Below are 19,127 nucleotides of genomic sequence, written 5' to 3' on the forward strand. Positions count from 1 at the left end.
ATGTTTGGAGTTATTATTTGTATATTCTGGTCACATTTTTGAATTCTGCATGAAATTTTGAATCAGATTAGCATATTTTTAATTAAAACCCCGGATCATGCATGTTCCCTAGGTGGCAAATGTTTCAGTTTTGTTATTCAAATAGCGTCACCTATCCTAACTTATCTGTACTGTATGTATGATGAAAACATACTTCAAGCGCCAGTAGAGAAACTATAACCTTCTCGCTATAAATAGACATGATAATAGCCTTTCCGTAATTTACGGGACGCGAGAAAATATAAACTAACCTCGTAATCAACGACGCACTCTGCCATATCTTGAGGTGTAGGCCTATCTCATCCTTACGTAATTGCAGTATTTAGCATTAAAATTAAGCGATTTATACAGCGTTTATCTTTAACGAGTTAACAGCGGTTATCGGTCACGTTATTTACGCATTTATCACGAAAACATGTTCTCTTCTTTCACTTTCCTTGCGTAAGAGCTGTCGATGGGTATTACTAATAGACTCCGACATTGCCTTCGAATGTCGACGACAGAGCTCGCTGGTGGGCATAGCGAGGAAACGATTCGGTACCAAAGATGATCGATCGCATGCAGTACAATGACTGTGTGCATAAATATCGGCAACGGAAAATATCGAGCGCACAAAATCGCTCGTAATAACGGATGTGTCAGTGATTGAGGTCTCGCTGTAACCGAAGGATAATACACAGTTCAATATAGGAATTTTGAAGGGGACGGATAAAAGTTACCGTTAAAATGGGGTTCTCGTTACATGCCTTACTAGCAATAGCGGACTTCTACTGTATTTACCACATTTTTAAGTTTCCAGAAATGCTAGTTTAGGGAATAAAATTAAATTTTCTAATGTGCTTCACAGAGGTGCCAACCTTTGAAGTGGGTTTTCAGTAATCCCATTTTTAACTCACGCACCGCCCTCCTCAAAACGTTTACGAGTCAAATCCAAAGCACCCTGTTTGCCCTTTCCAACAGCAATCTATTCTAAAATATATCATATTACACAATAAAATTTGCTCATTACCTGTTAGTTCTGTGATATAAAAAAGTTCTTTGTAGCTTGTTTCGCACCCAGCAACTCTTTTCAGTAGGTTTTCTTGAAACAAACTTCCCCCTGAGATGACATTTTTGTCTTCAGAACAATAAGCAATTCCAGTGTAGATGTACTTAATGTAGGCCTGAATTCTGTCTGATTTATCCAAACAACACTGAAAACTCTTTCTGTGGGAGAGTTACTGCAAATGCAACATTACTTACGGTTTTATACTGGTACTTAATTTGTCCACTTTAGTTTCTAAGCTCTGCAATGTTGCCCCAGTTCACATTAATGTTAGGTCCTTGTACAATATATTCAGGGAAAGTATCACACTAGTAAACTGCAAATTCCTCTTCAAGTTTGTCTTGTTCACTTTCCTTGACCAAACTTGGAAATCTTCAAACAAAATATTCAAGAGATGAATAGCAAACCTTCATTCTGAGAGAGATGTCTACGTTGGCATGATGAAGAAATCACCAAGGGGAAATTTTCTGATAATTTAACTGCAAGCTGTCATATACAACTCTCTTACAGAATTATAAAACATCCCTTCATCACAGTCATTATCTTTCAAGTATGCCCTGGCTTTTGCTCCAATTACCAAGTCCTCATTGGCTTTCTGGTATTTCCTCCTGTTGAATTCAACACTCAAAATGGAGGCAGATTCTGATTGAACAGAACATGCCTGAACAAATCTGATCAATAGGTCAGTTAAAAGACCAGTACATTTCCTCCTAAGAAGATGTATGGCTGGAACATCTTGTTGCTGAAATAAATTTACTGAATTAAAGACAGGAAGTATACTCTGAAGAAAGTAGCAAAACAATTTTGTGTGTGAGTCTTGTCAGAAATATTTTACAGTTTCAAACTGCTTGGTGCTCTCATTTTTATGGTGGGGCTCACTACAAAACATGAGTGTCAAATCTTCCCATTGCTCAAGAACTCGATTAATAGACTGAAGAAGCGAGAGCCAACAGGTACTGACATATTTCAAAATTTTGTGACCCTCTATGCCACAAACCGCCTGATATACTTTCAAAGTGTTTTGCCTTTTAGAATTCTTATCAAGATAGTAATATAACTGAACCAAAAAGTTCTCCACATTGATTGGCCTCCTGCTTTTTTTGCACAGATGTGTATGGGATGACATGAGCAACCCAGGACACAAACAGAAGAATATCTGTCCTTCACAAATTTGGCAACACCTTTATTTGCCCCATCACTGTGAATGCATTGTCAGATGGAAGGAAATGCAGTTTTCCCATGGAATGGCTAATGTCCTTGCCAGTGTTGTCAGTAACAATGACAACAGAAGAGTTGATATTTGGCCTCTCTGACCATTAAAGAAAGAGACAACTAGAGGATAAAGTTTAACTGCATTTGAATCTGTACTACCATCAGTAGCCAAAGAAAAAGACGTTATTTGCGAAAGTTCACTCGTTTCTCTTTTTGCCTCAGATGCCGTGCATTGAACTAAAGCGGTTCTTCTACAACCACATTTCTGAGATATTTTATAGTCGGAGAACATTGATCTAAATAAATTTCTAGCATGGTCTGAAACTGATAATGGAATATTACGCTAAAAAAAACCAAAAAGGTGTGAATAGCAATTTGGCGTTACTTTTTTTTACGAAAAACTAGGAAACAGACTGGATTCATCATTTTGAATCACCGTATGTGTGATGTTTCTTGGATTCTATGTGTCTTCTGTAATCATCCCGTCTGCAATGAGCCACAGAGAAATCACATGAACACACACTGCAAAACACGTGGTTTTCACTAACACGTGAAGCAAGTAGGCATGGCCATTCGTTTGTGTAACCGTCTCAATATTTCTGCAACACTGCTGTCTTCTTATAAAAAGATGCAATTTGACAATGACTCCGTTTCATTTTACAAAACCAATCACTTCTTTTCGAATCAACGACTGAGATAATTAGAACTGAAACTCGCTAAATATACCACTCACATGTACGCACACAACAAAGAGAGATGAACACACACACTGGAGAACAGCACAGCATGGAGTAGAGCCTACCGCATGGCCGGCTTGATGCGTCATTCTAGCTATGAGAGCAGCGTATATCTATGTAGCTGGCTGTGATTTCACAATGCTCGTGGAATGACGACCAAATAACCTCCTAATATGTTTTGTTGCCAACTTAAAAGCATTGAAACAAGGAGGGTTGACCAGTAATGCTCTAAGGGATTGAATATTTTTTTCTTTCCTTTTTTTTTTTTTTTTTTATAGAAATTAAACTTTATTGTGGCTTTTCCGTGATAATTTCCCCTTTGAGCGTAATGCTATAATCACAAAGTGAAATCCATAATCATTACTGACAATCCATAATAGTTGGCTATATAAAGGGCTACAAAAGGGGTTTAAAATACCCCACTGAGTGGTCAGTGTTGAATGTGTTTAAGGAGCTTTATTTTTATCATTTCTAGTTTGTTCTTATTTATTTCTTCTAAATCACTAACAAGATCATTTCTACTTCTGAACTTCACCATCAAGCCAAGCATCCACACTTCTTAAAAGCAGAAAATTAGTCTTAGTGCCCTTAAACCTGTAACATGACCTGAGGAAATTCTAGATAGTACATTTTTTATATCAACACATTTATTTTGGAATAAAAGAATACACTTATATAAATACAGTAAGTCATACAGCCTATAGACAAAAAAAACGCATAAATATTCATTGAAGACAGCAAACTGGTTATCATAAGTCAATCAAAAAATCAATTCTTCTAATGCAGTCTGATTTTCTGGTGTTGAAGAACTTTAAAAAAATCAAGTACAAATACAACAATACAAATACACATACAAAAGAAAGTACCAAGATTATCTCAAAAAAATTACACAATTCACAGATGTATCAGAGAAATTGAAGAACATTAAAATAATCAAGTATCTCAAATACATACAAAAGAAAGTAGGTACCAAGATTATCTAAAAAAGTTATACACAATTCACAGATGCATCAGAGAAATTCACAGACATATATCAATAAATGTACACTCATTGTATAAAGAAGAAAAGAAAAGAGGCACTCTTAGAGAAAAATAATCTAAGGACAGCATAGCCAAAGCAGTCAAGGGGTGCTTGATTTATCTGGATTTAATTCCCCATCTGATAGTCAAAAAACTTTAAAACAAGGCTTCCCCTCCTAGAGAGAAACATGATTCTGGAGTTCATGCAAATCTCAAACAAAAATGATTGTATTCTGGAAGATATTTTTCCCCTAGATCAATTGCTATGTTATTGTAATCAATAACTTGTATCACCATTTGCTGGCATTTGTGCTACAAGTGACATTGATCCCTTGGCTGCCAAAGCACTTGATTGATAATCGTCTAACAGTTTACAAACAACACATGACAAGAAAAATGTACATCTACCAACAGAACACTGATTCCTGAGACATAAAGAAGACAATCTTGCTTAGATAATCTTATAGTATAAAAACCACCTAACAAATAATATATCCTAAGAAAGTACAAAAATTCTACTGTAGTAAATAAGACCATGTGGAATACTGTGACCATTAGAGAAAGTAGAGTCTATCCTCGAGTTTGGGACTGGGTATCTTGTGGAGGTTCTGCCCAACCAAGAAGGCCAGCTTATGAGCATACTGTACTGGTGCTGGTACACGAACTGTTCCCTAGGAAAGAAAGAAGAGCCTCTTATTAATTTAATTATTTTAAAATTCAGGATTTACATCAGTGGCTGGACACAGTATAATGGCATTAAACTTAAAATCAGGAGAAATAATGTCATCACAATATACTGTAGAGCGAGGAAAGATAAATTACTGGTCAGTAAGTCCAGGAAGTCTGTATACCTGTATACAATCAACAATGAAATTTTAAGTTAAGAATGAACTAACAGTTGGTTGTCCAAAGGATCTGTATTGTGTTCTGGACACACAATTCTATGTGCCTCCAAGACTTTAGTGACATTTTTTCCAACATTCCAGGTGTGATCAAGCCAAACTCTCTTCAACAGGAAACAGAACTTGTGTCTGCCATTTCAGTTCAAACAATGACGTTGAGTGCAACTAAGAGTTCACGTGGGCGAGTACTAGAATATGATAAGGGTATACGGATTTCCTGGACGTACTGTACATATGGAAAACTAGAACCAACCCCTGAGTAAGAAATTGAGAGCTAAACATCCTACAGACAAAGAAGTGAAGGTATTTTCAAACTGTTTTAAACCCCACAGCTGAGTAAGCAAGAGAATGGTCAAACACCCTAAAACTGTTCAAGAAATTCCAGGTTGAAGCATCAGTACAAACTGCTACCATCATGAAGGCTGTAGTGAGATAGAACTCTTAGGACTATTTCTTATGTGTTAGGTTACTACCAGAAAGGTGATCTGCAAAAAAATGCATCACAGAAAGTATACTGCTCTGGCCTCTTTCCTGTGTTTGAAGAAATGGCAAATGTTTGCAAAATTGCATAGTGTTTCAGAAATTGGCTCAAATAAGAGACCTAATATTACAGCACTTGGTCAATATCACTCTACAGTCATCCATGTTAGACCTGAGGTATAGGTTGAGATGAGCACAGACCAGGCAAGGACATTTCACCAGGAGAAAATGGAGATATGTGAGCCCTGCTTGCCATACCATAGCCAATACAACAACATCCCATTAAACAAATGGAAAAGTTCATGGCTTCAACTTTGGAGCCAGAGATGGCATAACCAGTTTGTATAAAAGATACTGACAGAACTAGATCTCAGTAGTATGATCATCATAAGACTCCATCTCTATATGCAGCTCTCATTCAGCCTATCAGATGATAATCAGTTACATTTGAAGTTGGTTACAGTTATCAAAAATTCCAGATTATCCTTAAAATTAAATTCCCATTTCACTTAGCAACCATTTACAGTACAGTATATTGTATTGATCATACAGTCTGGTATTCTGGATCATTGTCTTCTTTTCTACATTTCTAGCCTATTTCAATCCACTGCTGAATGTAGCCCTCTTCCATGCGCTTCCATCGTCTTCGGTCTTGAGCCACTTGGAACCAGCGTGTTCCGGCCAATGGTTTCATTTCATTGAGCATTCTCTTCTGGGGTCTTCCAATGCCCCTCTTGTGTTCCCATGGTCTCCAGTGAACAATTCTAGAGGTCCACTTGTTGTAGTCTTGTCGAACTATGTGTCATTGAAGTCACTTGCAATTCTAGGCTGACAAAAATAAAATATATTCTCCCCTCGCAACCTCCTACCCAGAGGTCCCCAATTCCACTCCAGGCTTATCAAAATATTTATAAACATCTAGAATTACATAGACCACAAATATGCAGACACCCCTATGTAATGCGCATTTGAAACCTGGGTGTGACAAGAGGCGGACTTGCCAGTCTAAAAGGAGGAGTGGAGTATTGTGTTGTCAGTAGAGAAGTAGTAACCACAGAATAGCTTGGTCAGGAGAGCTCAGTGACTTCAAATGTGGACTAGACATTGAATGTCACCTGAGTAACAAATCCACAGGGGGCATTTCAACCCTTCTAAAGCTGCCCAAGTCGACTGTTGGAAATGAGATTGTGAAGTGGAAATGCGAAGAAACAACCACAGTTAAGCCAAGACTAGGCAGACCTCATTTAATAACGGACAGGGACCGTCGAGCATTGCGTAGGGTTGTAAAAAATGCCAGAAGTCCATCCAGCAAAATGACTGTGCATCGGGAGTTTAAAAAATAGGGTACAATGGTCGAGCTGCTGCTCGTACGCCAAACATTTTTGTAGTCAATGGTAAGCGACGCTTGAAGTGGTGTAAAGAACAACATCACTGGACAGTGGATTACTTGAAACAACTGATCTGGAGTAATGAATCACGCTGTACCCTGTGGCAATCTGAAGGAAGGGTTTGGGCTTAACGAACGCCTGGAGAATGTTACCTGCAATCATGTGTAGTGCCAACAGTGAAGTACAGATGAGGTGGAGTTATGGTATGGGGGTATTCTTTTGTGGTTAGGTTGTGGACTCCTTCTTGAGCTTAAGAAAACTCTAAATGTGGAAAGATACGAACACCTTTTAAACAACTGTGTACTGCATGCAGTAGACGACCAGTTCTGAAACGATGATTGTTTGTATCAGCATGATAATGCACCCTGTCGTAAAGCTTTATCTGTGAAGGAATGGTCTGTGGACAGGAACATTCCTGAAGTGGACGCTGCCCAGAATCCCAAACTGAACCCAATGGAACACCTCTGGAAAGAGTTAGAACATCGACTTCACTCCAGACCCCAGCGTCCAACATCACTACCTTCTTTGGTTTTGGCTCTTGAGGAAGAGTGGGCTGCCATTCCTCCACAGACATTCAGACACCTCATTGAATGTGTCCCCAGCAGAGTTAAAGTGTCATAAAGATAAAGGCTGGACCCACCCCATATTAATGTCCAATAACTGGGAACGTGACACGGGTAAAGTCCACATCCAATTTCAAATAGGTGTCCGCACACTTATGATCAGGTAGTGTATATGTGATGATGTACTGGTAGGTGTCTATGATCCTGTTTACCACAAAGACAAAACCACACTACATCTGTCAAAAGAAACTGTTCTACTTTGCTTCTGGCCTATTAATCAGCAGTGTTCACCCAGTTGTTAACATGGTGTTGTGTGTTCCAGTTATTCATTCATCACATTAGCATGCCATAAGAGATAAGATTACGTAGATATATACTTTTATGATTGGAAATATAATGAAACCCCTATTTTACACCACACCACTCTGAGGACTATTTTGAAAAAGTGTAAAATCAAGAAAAGTATTTCTTTTGTGCAGATTTTGTTTGCCATGTAATTTCAAATAATAATGGAATTTTAACTTCTTCTTTCTCCTTTAATGCAAGAACATCATTACTGTCACCAGTTTCACCTCCAGTCACATAGCTGTACATTCTGAAGCAGTTCTGAATGGTTGATGTGGTTATATGTTTCCAAGCTTCAGCCACAAAGTGGAGTGCAGGTAGAACATTTAATTTTTATTTTAGATCCATCATCAAGCAGTCCCTCATTGATCATTCCCACAGACTTTCTGATCAGCTGCTTGGAATACTGATATTTGAAAGCATGGATGATCCAACAGTTGCAGCTGAATCCATGCAATTTGAGGGGAAAAACATAACCTTCACATTTCTCAGAATTAGTGTCCTTGGGATGAATCAAGCATTGGTTAATAAACAGAAGAATCTTTCTGTTTTTGGAGCCCATTTGAAAATGCAGCTGAACAAGATAATCTTTTAAAAATGACTGATGCCATGGTGGTATAAAATCCAATTAAACGGTTACAGTTCCTCTAGCTTGTAATCTTAATGGAAGTAAACAATTCCTTCCCATGGTGCTTCAGAAAGATAAGAAAGCTACCAACAAAGTACTGAACCAATTCACAAACCTGGATGACACCAGTAATTTCCAAGAAGTATAAAAAATGATACAGTTGCAATTGAATCTCTCCTTCCAAACCCTCAGTCTAAAATGCATACTTAGAAAAATAGAAAAGCAGTTCTGTGGTATGGAATATTACAATGGCATATTTTTCACATAAAATGGTGTACAGGAATAGTTGGTTTTATTGTATTATTGGTACCTTAAGTCTAGGACTTTGTTATTTTTATTTTATTTTCTGATGTTTCTTCACATATTTTTTCTTATGATAGTCTAGCTACAAGTTCTTGTAATCCATGACTGCAGATGAATCCTAAATTTATTTGAATGTGAACATGCAAAGAGTTTTACTTCTGGATACAATTCTGTGATCTCATTAATGTTTTACAGATGGTTCATGCTTTATCAAAACTCTCTCAGCCATGCTAGAATCTATATGGCATGGAGATATGAATGCCCATGTATTGGGTAGAAACACACGATCTTTAATGTAAGAAACAACACATATCTCTTACAATGACCACATCAGTTGTTAAAAATGAATGGCTTAACAAACTTCCCACAATAATATAGATGCAACGTGCAGTTAGCATGACTGCAAACTGTTATCTGTCAGACAGTCTACAGTCTAGGACTGGCAACCTTTTGGCAAGAAACACAGAATCTAACCTTTCGTTTTGCACCCTATTACAAATTTGACTGATGTTTTTTTACAGAATGATGTGTAGACTTCTAAAGAACCACAAACTGCAAAAATTAAATCATAAAAATGGACTAAGGCCCTTTTGGAAAGAAACGGCTCAATTCAAGCAAGAAGTGGCATGGTACTTGAAGGCTTAAGGAATGGAGTAGTCAAGAGCAGCATGTCATCCATTGGTTTTGTGCTTGGAGGAAACGTAGTATTAGAATGGGTGTCCACCTTTTAATGCAGATTCCAGACAAAGGGTACATCACTACATAAACTTTCAAAATGATTGCTCCCAAGCAAGTTTGCATATCACATTCATACTTTTATTACTTCCAGGATAACTAATTCAAAATATTTATTCCCTTCACTGTCACATTTTTCTTCTAGCTCCATTCTCGACCACATACTACACAATTATCTAAATCCAACTAGTAACCACAGTAAATGAACGAGTGCGCGTCGTAATACTTGGCGCGGTGCCTTGCTAGTACTGGGGGTCGAAGGTTGCCAGACTCCATGCGATTTACAATGATCACTCAAATGAAAGTTTCAACAAGTAAGTTAAGAGTAAAAGTTACATTTTGAGAAAAGTAATGATTACAAGTTTAAAAAAATAAAAAAGTAACAATAACTTAGGTGTGAGTTATTCAGTTACTTGTACTCATACTTCCTAACTCTGACAGTGCACAATAACATTTCCTCATGAACACTGAATATACTGTGAAATAGTAAATAAGCAACTAGGTAGAACAACTTTTATGTCCTACTCACTCATCTTACTATTTCCTTCATTTTGTTGAAGCAAGCAACGCATGTATTAGTAACTTTCTGACTACTTAAGCATACAATATATATGCAGCAGCCTATACATCTAAAAATATAGATGTCTGCTTTCAAAAACTGAGTTGTGCTTGAATAATACCCTATTTTAAGTTGGTTTGTTATGAAAATCTAAACTTTTATAAATAAAAAAATTGGGCATTCGAATGTCACAGTTGGTGTAACAGTTATAACTCAATGTTGTTAGGTCAACTGTTGAGCTATCAAAAAGGTCAAGTAATAGCCTATGGTTATAGAGATTATCAAGCTGAGTTTCAGATGCAAGGACAAGTCTGGGTATGTGTAGAATGTTGCATGGTGTACCAGGACGGAAACTGAGTAAATAAACAAATGAGGTTTGTGAAATCAGAATTTCTCACTGCAATAAACCTTCTTCAATTGTGTTTCAACTTGCTGAGTTTCTTTTAAATAATAGGTATCTAATATATTCAGATACAGAAAACTGCTTCTGCTCAATGATCTTGTGACAGAGGCTGCTGGTAACGTAATAGGGAAGCAGAAAAAGCCTTGCGAAGGATGTTATGGGGTAAATGTTGAAGAACAGTGAAGTGGAGTTCACTTACTGAAAAAATGTTCATTTCTCAAATTCAAGGCCATCAGATAAGCAACAAAGTAGCATTTGATAATATTCTCCTGGTAAAATGTAGATTTGTCCTCTTATCCCCATGGTAATGCAACTTTCATGCACATCCATAATGGAGGTGAGTTGTATATACCTTCTTAACCACGCACCGGTCTTGCCATTCTTACATCTGGAGCCCTGAGGAGCAGCTCATAACCCTAGCCATTATGCTATGGAGGCAGACTAAAGTCGTATCCTTGTTCTGAGGTGGTGCAGCTGCATGTATCTCACCTCTCCAGCCCTCTTGCCAGTCTTAAATCTCTGGCAGTGCCAGGTATTGAACCTGCACCTCTTAGGATGGCAGCTAATAGCATTAATCATTACACTATGGAGGCAGACATTCTTCTTGTTATAAATGTCCTATATCTATGACAAATAAAACCTATTTTATTTTTTATTCATCCAGGAAAAAAAAAGACAGTATGGAAGATTTTGGGGACTAATCAAAACTATCAAACTCTGAATAAACAAACCATCTGGGAAGGATATTGAAAGAGGGAGTACTTACATTCCAATTATAATACAGATGTGTCAACTTGTACGTGAGACGTTGGAGTTGATCTGGCTCTAGACCCAAGTTGTCACTGATAACATTGTAGGATGTGGGACTGACAGTTCCCTGATGTACAGACTGACTCACCAGATAGAAGTCATACCTGCAATATAACGACAATTTGTAACTCAATAACATGATATTGTCCCTTACAGGAGCTGTTGTATATGAAATGGCCAATGTAAGAAGTGAAATTTGTAAAGTGTAAATATATTTGGAGAATAGTAACCCATAATCTCTGATTATCTCAAATTCAATTGGATTGTATACAGAAAGTTCTACATATTATACCATTCTTGCCTGAATGGTCAACACCATAGCCTTTTGTTTCGAGTGCCGCAGGTTGGATTCCAAAGCAAGTTGAGGATTTCAGTCACATCTGGTTAATTCCTCTAGCTTGGGAATTGGGTATTTGTGTTTACACACACCATATTGGCAACCACCACAGAAACACGCAATAGTGAACATTCCTCCCCATAGGGTGGTGTCAGAAAAACAGCGCCTAGTCCATACGTATGACACAATTTGCACCGCAACCCCATCAAAGTGTAAAAGTGGCAGAAAGTGAAGAGGATAGAAACTTTTATATACAATTTTAATCATCACATGTTTGTTCCTTTCCATTCCCATTTCTGTCAATTTTTTCCTTTAAAATCACATCCTTGGGATAGGCATAAGGTCTAGCACAGAGAAAAATACAAAGAAATATTTGTTATATATATTCTGGTGTTCACTGAGGGAGTTTTCTCATTATTTGACAAAAGAGAATGCAAAAGCAAAATATTTTAAATGGCTAGTAACCAGCTTTCTCAGGAAAGAATAACAAATAATGACAACAAATTATGATACTGACAACTTTTAACTTAATTGGAGCATTTTATATAAAAATATTCAGTTAATTGTTTTATTTAATGTTTCTAGCAGGTCATTTATCAGCATTACACATATGTGGAACATTTTAAAATGGTTGTTTTCTTTACAGAGAGACACACGGAGAGTTTTGATTACACTTTTGTATCAATAAGTTGTAGGCCTGGCATGCATGGCAACAGAAACATTAGAATCACATTCTGCACGACCTGTAAAATCATTGAACTCTACGTTGTTGCGAAAGAGACTCATTAGCACGTCATGTTTTTTTAAACCTACCTGAACAATTGTATAGGTCAGATGGGAAATGGCTAATGTATCAATTGCTTCACTAAACAAGAAAAACAAACAACAAGTCAAGTAATTTTAGCAGCTCTACTCAATGTTTAACACATTTACTGTGGGTTTATAAAGGATGGCAAACACACCAACCTGAGCACGTTTGTTTGCATGGAACTGTAAGTAATTAAGGAACGTATTCAGCTTTGTACAACCACCATAGCAGTTTTTCTTTTGTTGAAATTTGCCTCATTTTAGGCCTTATGATCTTAGAATTGCATTGTCAACCATCTGCACAAAATATGCATTAAAAAGGCAAAAATGATTGTTTCAAGTTCTGGCATTTTATTGAATATTTTGTAATAATGGAATAACAATACAGTAATTTACTACAATAATGGAAGCCTTGGAGTTCTTATGAATTAAGAAAATGCTGCATCTTACTGTGTACTGAAGATATCTTGTCGAAAGGTCTCAAAATGACTAATGGTGTGTGATGAAAATTCTCGAGAGGAAATACAGATGACCAAAATATGCTAGCAGGCCTGGATGTGCAATGTCTTAGCAGCATACAGTTGTAATACAAATATGGTAGTTGAACTAATCTATGCAAACTGAATTTCTTATACTGTATTCCTTTTCACCTCCTGAATCATCAACTTTGTTTTTGCCATACGAGAGAGATCACCCTGTATTTTCTTTACTATAGTTTCCACTGCATAAAGAAACCCCTAAATTTGTAAAATCACGAAATGCATTACAATACCCTCTCAACTTGTTCCAATATTTTGGCAATATCTTAGCAGCATACAGTTGTAGTACAAATATGGTAGTTGAACTAATCTATGCACACTGGATTTCTTATACCGTATTCCTTTTCACCTCCTGAATCATCAACTTTGTTTTTGCCATACAAAATTTAACGATAAGATATCTATTAGGTTCAACCTTTTCAATACTAATTAGGTACGTCCCAAAGTTGAATAAAAGGTATTTGTAACTTAAATACGTACCTAATTAGTATTGAAAAGGTTGAACCTAATAGATATCTTATCGTTAATCTCAATTCAATAAGGAAACATTAATGAAGTTTATATCTTTAAACCAATGAAATTTGTCGGTGTGTGCGCCAAATGCCAGTCAGCTGTTCATCTTCCTATACACATTACTCAAATATGGTTAAGCATGAAAATAACTTGCCCACAGATAAGAATATCGCTTTCGATGGAAATTAAATCTCATAATATTATCGACACTAAAGCGACACGTCACGGTACGGGAAAGTGTAGCTTTGATTATAGCGTTGTTATGGCGAGTGTAATCTACTCATAAATAGCTTCGACGAAGGGAAGATGAGATAATAATAATGTGTAACCAAATGAGTTGTATGGTCCATATAGATGTAGCTTGTATTCTGGAGATCGTAGGTTTGAAACACATCATTGGCAGCCCTGAAGATTGTTTTCCATTGTTTCCCTATTTTTACAACAGGCAAATACTAGGGCTGTTATTATGGCCACAGCTCTTCTTTCCCAGTCCTCCACTTTAAATGGTAATCCCCACCATCATCACCACTTGCCTTTTCCTATCTCATAGATGCCAAAAACTTATCTGATTTAGCATGATGGTTGTATATTTAACCTACTTTTTAGTTTTCACTATTATGTGTGCTTACTTGGCAGTAAATATAAGTGAATCCCTCCCAGTTGATGTGTGTGACAGCCCTCTGGCGATTGGGACAAGTAATTCAGATATGTATGTAGTTGAAGTGAACTACAATTCCATGGAAATTACCCCATGTATAATGAAATATATTGGTTGCCAAGAATTGTATTCAGTTGACAGTTACCGGACTGTCCCTTTGTCAGTCTCAAGAAACAAGTCTCTTGAAAAGCAAAATCTAATTTTAAGTTCTACCTCCCCGTACATTTCAAATTAAATGCTGCGATTTCACAGCGTACAATCCACAGAGAGGCCGTTGGACTAACCTTTCTTCCCGGAATTGTCTCAACACAATACAAATTACATGTTTCATAGTACATAACCTCTGATTAACTCCTCTCATTTGAAGTTAAACAGTGGCCTAGGCAGTGTTTGAACATGGCCAGTTAAACACCGGTTTTAGACAGTGTCTACATACATACATATCCCACGTCGTTCTATCTATATGATGGGTCAGCGAATGAAGCCCCTCCACCAACTCCTGGCTTTGTACTTTTCTCCTTCTTCAATGCTGTCTCAGACCCCTCCTCATTGCTGAATGTCGTTTTTTACCATGTCCGTATATTGCATTCCTGGCCGTCCTCTTGATCTTGAATATTTCAACTGTAGATGATACATTTTTCTGGGTATGCGATCAGGATCCATTCTTCACATTTGACCATACCATTTGAGTCTACATATTATCCCGTATTCTGCCAACCTGAGCCATGTCCCTCATGTTCTCAATTACGAATTTTATCTCGTCTTGTTTTGCCAACCATGGCTCAGACAAATCTCATTTCAGCTGCCTGAATCCTTGCTTCATCCTTTTTCCTCATAGTCCAGGTCTCACTCACATATGTCAAAATGGCATGTAATAAGTCAGATAAATTGCTCGCTTGCATTTCAATGGTACTTTTGGGTTCCATAGTAGGTCTCAGACAACTCTATAGAATGTTCCTCCAGCTTGAATCCTGCTGGTAAGTTCCTCTTCAATGGAGCCTGTTGCTTATATCATGCTTCCTAGATATTTGAATTTTTTTTTTGCTAGGGGCTTTACGTCGCGCCGACACAGATAGGTCTTATGGCGACGATGGGATAGGAAAGGCCTAGGAGTTGGAAGGAAGCGGCCGTGGCCTTAATTAAGGTACAGCCCCAGCATGTGAAAATGGGAAACCATGGAAAACCATTTTCAGGGCTGCCGATAGTGGGATTCGAACCTACTATCTCCCGGATGCGAGCTCACAGCCGCGCACCTCTACGCGCACGGCCAACTCGCCCGGTATATTTGAATTTGTTGGACATCTTGAGTTGTTTACCCTCTATTTCAATGTAACCTTCAGGTTGACCATTTCTCTGCATAACCAACACATCACTTTTTTTTTTACTGAATCTTAGGTCGTACCCTTTAGCTGTTACTATCCATGCATTGATCTGATCCTGAAGTTCCTCCTTGGAATCTCCCCACGTACAGATGTCATCAGCAAATAGCATGACTTTCATTTTGTTGTCACCAACGTTTTGGCATACTTGTTGTTGAATCTCATTCAACCGGGTGAGTTGGCCGTGCGCGTAGAGGCGCGCGGCTGTGAGCTTGCATCCGGGAGATAGTAGGTTCGAATCCCACTATCGGCAGCCCTGAAAATGGTTTTCCGTGGTTTCCCATTTTCACGCCAGGCAAATGCTGGGGCTGTACCTTAATTAAGGCCACGGCCGCTTCCTTCCAACTCCTAGGCCTTTCCTATCCCATCGTCGCCATAAGACCTATCTGTGTCGGTGCGACGTAAAGCCCATAGCAAAAAAAAAAAAAAAAAAAAAAAAAAAAAAAAAAAAAAAAAAATCTCATTCATCACAGTAATGAAGAGAAGAGGTGACAGAACTCCACCTTGTCTTAGGCCCATAGTTATTCTAAAGGGTTCCGTCATTCCTGATGGTGTTTTGACATGACTACTGATGTATTCATATAAATTCTCAATTTGTTATTGATTCCACTGTTTCTCAACACTTCCCTGACTTTGTTCCTGCTTACAGCATCAAAGGACTTTTTGATATCCAGGCAGGTTAGCCAAAGGACCTTACTATGTTCATAATACTTCTCCATTAGCTGATGCAGTCCAAATGTTAGATCAACTGTTGATCTGCCTTTCCAGAATCCGTATTGTTCCTCTGATAACTTCAATTCTATCATTGGTCTAATTTTTCTTTACAAAATCCTTTCATACAGCTTTCCCACTTGGGAAGTTAATGTAACTCCTCTGTAATTGGAACATTTCTCCCTGTCACCTTTCTTAAAGAGTGGAATGATGATACACTTTTTCTAATCTGCTGGTACCTACCCATCCTTCCATATCTTGTAAAAAAGTCTATACATCTACTGCTTTCCTACATCTCCCACAGACCTGATCATTTCATCACACACTTCATCAATGCCTGGAGATTTTCCTATGTCTAAGTGATAAATAACACCTCTGCAGTGCGGAAACCATACTTAGGCACTGTTTAACCGTAGACATCCTCTAAACAATATTTCTGCAATCGGCCCTATAAGCATACCTGTAAAAATCACAGACTGGAAAGTTTTTATTACATTTAATAAGTCGACATAGAAAATATAGTTTCTTTCTTAACAAATTATTTGAAGTGGACATCTTAGGTGAATAACCCTGTACAATTTCATAACTGTAGATAGGACGTACAAGTCGTTGACAGGGTAGCTTCTTGTGATGCAGACTGGGCCAGAAGTGTTCTCTGTGATATATGTTTTTAAGTGCCGGATCATCCCAGAAATATTTCTGCTAAGATATTTTACTTCTTTTGAACAAACAACACAGTGGACTGTGCTATGTGATATCTCCTCAAAATAATCTCACGTCCATGAATTACATTCCATTTTGGACAATCTTAAAGTTGTCACTTCCAAAAGTCACAATTACACCGTCATATACCGAAGTGCCTACTGTAATTATGACATGAATACTCTATAACAGGGATGACGAACCTATGACACGTGTGCCACTAGGTGACGTGTGTACAAAACTTCTGTAGCACGGCAGACAACACACCACATGTTGTACTGTTTTTAACATGTAATAAACAGGTTGAAAATTTAGCAGAGAAGTATGTCTCAATTCTATGTCCATATTTTATATATATGTTATTAGGTTAAAGCAAAAATATACCTTATTCTTAAAACTGACATGTTTTTAAAATGAAGACCCCCCTCCATGGAAAGAGTGGGGTAAGCCCATTTTCCTCTAAAATAAGTTTATGGTGCATTTTGGTGGCCAGCCATCATCACTACAGATCTGTCGAAATTAATTTCAAATAACGCGGCAAGTCACCGAGAGACAGAGGTTTATAATTTTAGTGGAAACGGAAAGAACCTCCCAAGTCCTCCTCCTCACAGAAAGAACGGGGCAAGTCCAAACGAGTTTTGTTCCACAGCTGCTTGCAGCAGTTTGGTCAGTTGAGTTGTGAGCGCGCACGTGATAAATTGTGGTTAAACTTATTCGGTGTTCGTCTTTCTTATAAACATGTTTACTGTTAAATTTGAGAGTGGTGTGGTTCATGTGGAATCTCTAAAATGAGTGGATCTTTGGAAGATGAAGGTGAGAAGCCATCTGTTCAGCAAGCAGCTTAAAAGAGAAAAAGTCACGGTAGAATGAGTACAGTTTGTAGGGACCTGAGGGTAATGTCTCATGTGTTAGGCAGTGACTACAAATGTTCTTTGTTTCAGTGTTTCAAAATAATCGAACCCCACAAAAGAGCAGAACTTACCAGGAACTTTAATTTGCTATGTAACTGGAACGATCAATCTTCTTATTTAAGCAGCTTAATTTTTGTGACATTAATTGCTTGTAGAAGGCCTAGGCGTGATGATTCCAATGCAAGAGATTGCTCTTTCTGCTACATAGTAAGAATCAAACGAAATTGCTTCATGATGGAAATTCCTCTTTGTCAAAAGGCCTTCATTGCTTTGCATGGAATAACAAAGCGCAGATTGGTGACAATAAAGTCAAGTATGAAGGAAACAGGAAAATCTCCTAAGGATAAAGGAGGCATGCATGGTAATCGGCCATGAAAAATATCTAGAGGAGGAAGCTGTTATAAACCACATAGGTTCATTGAAGGGAAAGAAGAGCCACTATGGCTAGGGAAAGACAAAAAAAAGTACCTTCCAGGAGAACTATTGATAAAACAATGCTATGAATTATATAAAGAAGCATACCCTGAACGTCTAGTTTCATATGAGACCTACAGAAAGGTATTTAACAGAATTTAACTTGTCATTTGAGTACCCACGTACTGATACCTGTTCAACATGTGAAAAATTTCAAGCAGAATTAAGGACTTTCAATGCAAAACGTCCACAAAATGTCAATGAACAAGAAAAACAAGAGATTACAGATACAATTAAATTACTACGGAAAATCAGGTTCACCAGTTAAGAGCCATTACGTTTTTATACGAGAAAGCAAATAGCTTCAACCAAATGTTCTGTATATATCCAGTGGGAAGGAGGCAACTGATCAAGTGCTTAGTAGTAAAAGCATTCATGCAGCTTTTCTCTTCGAAGATCTTGAACACCGGGCGAGTTGGCCATGCGGTTAGGAGCGAGCAGCTGTGAGCTCACATCCGGGAGATAATGGGTTTGTACCCCATTGTCGGCAGCCCTGAAGATGATTTTCCGTGGTTTCCCATTTTCACACCAGGCAAATGCTGGGGCTGTACTTTAATTAAGGCCACGGCCGCTTCTTCCTACCCATTCCTAGGCCTTTCCTGCCCCATCATCGCCATTCGCCATAAGACCTATCTGTGTTGGCGCGACGTAAAGCAAAAAAAAAAAAAAAGATCTTGAACAAAAAGTTGCAAATTTCAAAGAATACTTTACATTCTTTAATGCCTATAAAAGACTGCTTTAATACTAAATTTAAGTTGTGTATAGAGCACTGCATGTATAAAACTGACTGATATTTGGCAAACTGATTTTTTTAAACCATTATGTGCTACAACCACAACAGAACACTCAATGTACAACTGGAACTCACCAATTAAATTGAAAACAGGTCCAGCCAAACAAACATCAGAGCGATCAGTACTTACATCA

General features: G+C 37.8%; 1 protein-coding gene across 1 annotated transcript in view; it reads right to left on the bottom strand.

The window, feature by feature from the left end:
* Positions 1 to 4,097: 4,097 nt before the first annotated feature.
* Positions 4,098 to 19,127, bottom strand: part of LOC136874424 (piwi-like protein Siwi) — a 135,267-nt gene continuing 120,237 nt past the window's right edge. Inside the window, exons 14-15 of the mRNA XM_068227800.1 lie at positions 11,126 to 11,273; positions 4,098 to 4,724 (exon numbers count right to left, since the gene is read on the bottom strand). Coding sequence (XP_068083901.1) covers positions 4,608 to 4,724; positions 11,126 to 11,273 — 265 coding nt within the window. The 3' untranslated portion in view covers positions 4,098 to 4,607. The remainder of the gene's footprint in view (positions 4,725 to 11,125; positions 11,274 to 19,127) is intronic.

Source organism: Anabrus simplex, chromosome 5 (genome assembly GCF_040414725.1).
Source record: "Anabrus simplex isolate iqAnaSimp1 chromosome 5, ASM4041472v1, whole genome shotgun sequence".
Taxonomy (NCBI): Eukaryota; Metazoa; Arthropoda; class Insecta; order Orthoptera; family Tettigoniidae; genus Anabrus; species Anabrus simplex.